At 58.4% G+C, this 5,717-nt stretch overlaps 1 protein-coding gene across 1 annotated transcript in view; it reads right to left on the reverse strand.

The window, feature by feature from the left end:
* B4GALNT4 (beta-1,4-N-acetyl-galactosaminyltransferase 4) overlaps positions 1-5,717 on the reverse strand; it is a gene marked incomplete at both ends in the record, with an annotated part of 13,469 nt that overhangs the window by 5,181 nt on the left and 2,571 nt on the right. The window contains 6 exon segments of the mRNA XM_029083500.1: positions 83-226; positions 1,680-1,746; positions 3,550-3,628; positions 4,097-4,164; positions 4,906-5,006; positions 5,358-5,492. Of these exon segments, the coding sequence (XP_028939333.1) occupies positions 83-226; positions 1,680-1,746; positions 3,550-3,628; positions 4,097-4,164; positions 4,906-5,006; positions 5,358-5,492 (594 nt within the window).

Genomic DNA, 5,717 nt, shown 5'->3' on the forward strand with positions numbered 1-5,717 from the left:
TTCCCGGTGGCAGCCAGTACCTGCCTTTTTCCTCCCCCAAAACCCCACGGAGATGTGCAAGGGTCCAGTCCCAGCCACTTACTGAGGAAGAAGGTGTCCCTGGGGTCAGACTTCAGCATGTCAGCCCCGTGCTCATCTTGCTGTGCCTCCCAGAGGTAGCTCCCACTGTGGCTGGCCAAGGTCTGTGGGATGTGCTCCACATGGTTCATCTTCAGGGATGATTCATCTGAAAAAGGCAAGGACAGGGGCTGAATCCCACAGGCACACGGACAGGGAGTATTGTCCCAGGAGCATCCTCCAAGGTGGCACTTCCCAACCTCTCCATCCCTCCCACCAAGAGGGAAACCAGGGGAGCAGATGTGTTTGCATGAGGGTAAACCCTCCAAACCTCTCACAGGCTCCTCAAAGACCTCATGACTAATCAGCCTAATGATTATTGCCATCAACTAAAGAGCACCGCGAGGACAAGGGTACAACTGATCTCAGCCAGGCAGCCCCGGCTGCGGTTCCAGCCTCGCTCACCACGCTCAGAGACAAGGGGTGGGAACGCTCCGGGGCTTTAACTCCCAAGGACACGGGAATTAAACCGTGAATGTTCTTCCCTGCGGAGGTGCAGGGACACACAACACGAGCTGGCTTTGCCTCCTGTCAGGGATGAAGGTGGCACATCGTCCTTGGCTATCAACCAGCCTCCAGACCTCCCTGAGGGAGGTCACCTTGCTCCAGTCACCTTGGCCACGCTCCAAGCTGCCTGTCCCCTGCAGCTGCCTGTCCCCTGCACCCAAGGGTGCTCCCTTGCCAGGCAGTCCTGCCTGCTGCAGAGCTGTGGGGAAGCAGCCAGGTCCTGGAGCCAGTGGGACCCCCAATGTTCTCCTTGCAGCGGGGAAAGGTCCCCAGGCACCTCCATGCCGCTGGCCGAGGTGGGGCTGTGACCCCTGGTGAAGCCCAGAGAAGGGGAAGGAAGTAAGGAGGGAGGACACCGCACACCACTGGGGTCCCCCACACCACGGGGATGGGCTCCCCACAAGCGACCTGGCTTCGCCCCAGGATGCTACTGGGCTCCCAGGGAGCTGGGAAGTGGGAAAGAGAAGTGGAAAGAGCTGGCACTGATGGATAGCAGTCGGGGGGGGAATTTATCTGCACGTCATCAATACCAGCAATACCCCTCCATCCCTCCTCCCCACATTGATCCCCGCCTGTCCCCTATCGACACCTTCCAGGGCGTGTTTGATGACCAGTCCTCCCGCATATTGACTGCCGGGGCAGGACCCATCTATCAAGTCCTTTCTTGCTGCCAGGGAAGGAGCAGGAAGCAGAAGATCTATAGATTTAATTAAACCTTGCACCATCCATCCCTGCTTCCGTGACAGCTCCTCATAACTCAGGGCCAGGCTGAGGAGCCAGCCCCCCGAGGTCTCACGAGCAGGGACGAGGAGAGCTGCATTTCCGCGGTGTCACCTCCACATCCCATTTTTACAAAGGTCACAACAAACTCCCAGCATCACCTCTCCCCCCCGCAGCGCCTCGCTCCCTTCCTTACACCCGACAGACGCTCTGGTGGGGTTCAGAGGCTGAGATCTTCTCCCAGGATCTGGTTTCCCTCCCTGGACCTGGTGCTGTCTCTCCCTGGCTGGACCAACATGTACAGCCCTCTCGAGAGGGGCATGCATGGCCCTTACCTGTGTACAGAGAGATGTAGGAGGAGTCGATCACTTCAAACTTCAAGCTGGGGAGGAAAACTCGCCACTGGGAAAAAATAAAAGGAGATGGAGAATGAGGGGGAGGGTGGCAGGGGTGCAGCTGCCCCACCCAGGCACCCCAGGATGGGTGTCCCCTGTCCTCAGCTCCCAGGAACCCACCTGCACCGATCCCAGTCCCAGCAGGACAGGAACAAGAGGGAGGACTGATTCTGCCCCAGCACAGACCCAGACCCATGTCCCACCTTTCCCCCAGGTGATTTGGGGTGAGCATGCATTCCCTGCCTGGTCTGAGCCATCCCAGTCCCGCACCAGTGACAGCATTGGTGACATCGTGGGAGGCAGCGCAGCCATGTCCTGCCTCACCGGGCAGAGACAACGCGGGGACACGGGGCAGCTCCAGCCATGGGGATGGAGCAGGGCACCCACAGCACCCACCAAGGACCTGACCCAAAGCCAAAGCCCACGCACACTGAGCCTTACACCACCTCCTCCCCTTCCCACGCGTGAACGCACGTCAGCAGCGGAGTTTGCTTTGAGTGGAGAGGGTCCTCACAGCTGCCTGCACCATCTAACTGCACCGGGAGCCTTTGTCCGGACAAGCCCTCAGTCCCCAGGGGAGAGATGCATTAGGGTCCTGCTTTTTTGTTGTTGTTTCTTTGTGAACATCTGAAAGGCTTCCCTCCCTCCAGCAAAAAGCTGTCTGCTCTCCCCCATCTATTTGTTTTTCACAGCAGAAGTGGAGAGGGTCCTCACAGCTGCCTGCACCATCTAACTGCACCGGGAGCCTTTGTCCGGACAAGCCCTCAGTCCCCAGGGGAGAGATGCATTAGGGTCCTGCTTTTTTGTTGTTGTTTCTTTGTGAACATCTGAAAGGCTTCCCTCCCTCCAGCAAAAAGCTGTCTGCTCTCCCCCATCTATTTGTTTTTCACAGCAGAAATGCAGATCTTATCGGGATGGAGGAGATGGAGCCCTGGGAGGGCGAGGTGGAGCGATGGGGAGGGCAGAGCCAGCGAGGAAGGGGTGTTGTCAGGCTCTCTGATGCTGTGCTGGCACCAGTTTGACTCCAGTGATTAATCACTGCTTGGGAGAAAGGAAACCTTTGCTAAGGAGCCAACATCTTCCCCTCCCAAAGGCAGCCTGAGCTCCGACACACACATTCCTGGCTTTGCCAGGCTTGTGCAGCCAAGGCAGACAAGTTCAGATCTGAAACTCATGGTACCTCTAAGGGGGAAAAGAAACAAGGGACCCCCAACTCCATCACCGTGGCCATCTCTCCCACCACTGACCCCACGATGCCAGCCAGGATAGTGTCCTGGGACCTGCTGGCCCTGGTCTTACATGGGCTGGGCTCTTTTTGCCCACAGCAACGGGCTCCTCCAAGAAGCAGCCCCCAGGGGACCTTTCCCCCTGCCATCCCACATGCAGAAGGTCCAGGAGAAAGGAGAAGGGATGGGGATGGGTCCATGCTGCTGGGGGTCCCATTGTCACTGGAGCCCAGAGCAGAGGGGCTGCTCCAGCAGCATCTGCTATGGGAGCACATCAGCACGGGGAAGGGACAGGAGGGTCTTTGGCTACCGAAGGGCCATTGGCACAAAAGGATCAGATGAGCCCAGAGAAAATCAGGCTGTGCCAGGCGCCCTGCACAGGAACAGCCCAGGGAGATGGGGACATGAGCCCCAGCCCCATGGAGTGACACTGACCCGTCCCCTCTGCAGACTGAGCCGCTGGCAGCCACAGGAAGGGGAAATCGTGGCTTTGCTCCAGGACAAGGCGTTTTGGGAAAAGCCCTGGCACCAGCTCTTGACAGGAGAAGCCTCGAGAAGAGCCCAGTGTGGGGGCAGTAACTCACCCCAACTTCCACGTGGTCAGAACCTCGGTCGTCCTGTTTGTGGAGCAGCTCGAAGTAGTAGCGTCTGGAGGACATGAGGCTGCATAGGAGGGGAAGCAGCCAGTTAGAAATCATTGCTGAGCCGACCACTACCACTGCCAGGACCATGGGAGCTGCCCAGCCAGAGAAGCCACCTCAGGAAACCCTCTCTGTCTCACTTACATGTGGCTAAGCCTTCCTGGGGCAAGGAGACAGGCAGTGTGATGTGGGTACCTGCTCCCCCATCCCACTGCTGAGAAGCTGCAGGAGATCGGGGGGATCCCCCCATCCCCACCTCATCATCTGCAGAGGGGGCTGTGGCCCCCAAGACCTTGGGGCATGGTTGGTTGAGCTCTTGTCCAGCCCAGACCCCACGTCACCCTGGGAAGTCACCATGGGTGGGGAAGTCACCATGGGTGGGGTCATCTCCCAAGGAGGAGGAACTGGTCAGAGTCAGCGTGGAGCCAGCAGCTCCATCTCCCCGACTCCATCCACCTGGGATGGGCAGTGGGAGCAGGGACACACTTACCGTAGAGGCTTGGAGACTTGTGAGCTGAATTTGGTGAACTCTCCCGGTGCCGTCCACTCGGTGCCCAGCTGGGGGAAGGAAGAAGGAACATGTGAGAGCACCAGGAACACCATGAGCCAAGTGGGAATGAGGCTCAAACCCCACCAGAATCTCTCCTCCACCTCCATCAGGCACGATGCCACGCTGGAGAAAGGCTCTTCAGGCAGGAGGATATCCCAGGAGCTCTGTCCCAGGGCCCCCTTGTCCCCAGCTGGTGGCACTCCTGCCACAAGAACTTGTCACTGGTCAACACCACCAAGATCCAAAAACACATGGGTGCAATGATGGACCGTGGGGTTTCCAGTTATGGGAGTTAACGCCAAGAAAATCCAGGAGCAAATATTAAATCTCCTGTTCTGAGACATAAGCTGCTCTTTGGTAGCTACAACTAGGATGGGATCAAGGCGAAGATGGTCCTTCAGAAGCCAAAGCAGGCCTGGCCAAGGGCATAGAAACAGCCCAGCACTTCCCAAGGGGACAAGGAAGCAGAAGAGCTGCTGCTGGCAAAGTCACACACAGACCCTGCGTGGTCCCTCCAAGAGCTGCTGCAGCAGAGGGACTCGCAGGAGGGAGGATTTGCGGTGGCTGAAGAGCACCCATGGGTTTGAAACATGGTTAATTGAGCGCTAGGGATGCCCAGAGGCACTGGGGATGGTTGTCTGTGTGCTGGGAGCGAGGAGGGAGGCACCCGAGGGAGGAGACGCTCTGGGTGGGAGCTGGAGCATCCCTGGGGCAGGGACAGGCGGAGGGTTGGGGCCACCAGCTCGTACCTTGCCCACGAAGGCAGCCAGCCGGGAGTTGGACGGGCTGTCATCGGAGCTGAGCCAGAACTCTGAATTGTCATCTGATGCCACAGAAAACTGGAAATCGCCTGAGGAGAGCAAAGGAGAAGGTCACCACAGGGGGATACAGCAGACCTGGTGGCACGGGCTCAGCCTGGGGCCTTGTTGGGAGATAGGGAAACAGGGATGGATGGACAGAGGTGACAGGGCCACCCCAGACCCCATGTCGTGGCTCTGTTCTGGATGGGATCAGGGCTTCACCTCCCTTCAAAGCAACCAGGGAAAAGGGTCTTTGCTCCAGAAAGTCCCTCCTGCCAGGGAGCCAGGGCTTGGGGACTGTCTCCAAGAGCCTTTCTGTCCTCATGTGGCCCAAAAAGGGGGAAGGAGGCACCTTCTCCACATTGTTGCAGGGGGAGAAGAGGCCAAGCTCCATCACTCACCATCCTTGAAGGGGTGGATATAGCCAAAAATCCTCAGCCCGTAGTTCTTCCACTTGGGTGACACAGCCAGCTTCTTCACTGTGGTGCGGGTCTGGAGAGGAGGGACAGAGACAAGGAAGCATGAAGAGCTCATGTCCAGGCTCATGCCTTGCACCAACAGCACCCAGCCCACCTCCTCCTTGTTATCTCGGGGTCCTGTGCCCCTGGCACCAGAGGGGACATGGAGGGAGGTCCCATCACCACCCACCTCTCCCTCCATCCCTGCCCCACTGGGAAATACCTGCCCCAGACCAAACCAAAAAGCCTCTGAGCAAAGCTCTAGAGGAGCAACCCCAGCCAGTGGAGATCCAGCAGCACCCA

The sequence above is a fragment of the Antrostomus carolinensis genome, unplaced genomic scaffold (genome assembly GCF_000700745.2).
Source record: "Antrostomus carolinensis isolate BGI_N321 unplaced genomic scaffold, ASM70074v2 scaffold42700, whole genome shotgun sequence".
NCBI classification, from domain to species: domain Eukaryota; kingdom Metazoa; phylum Chordata; class Aves; order Caprimulgiformes; family Caprimulgidae; genus Antrostomus; species Antrostomus carolinensis.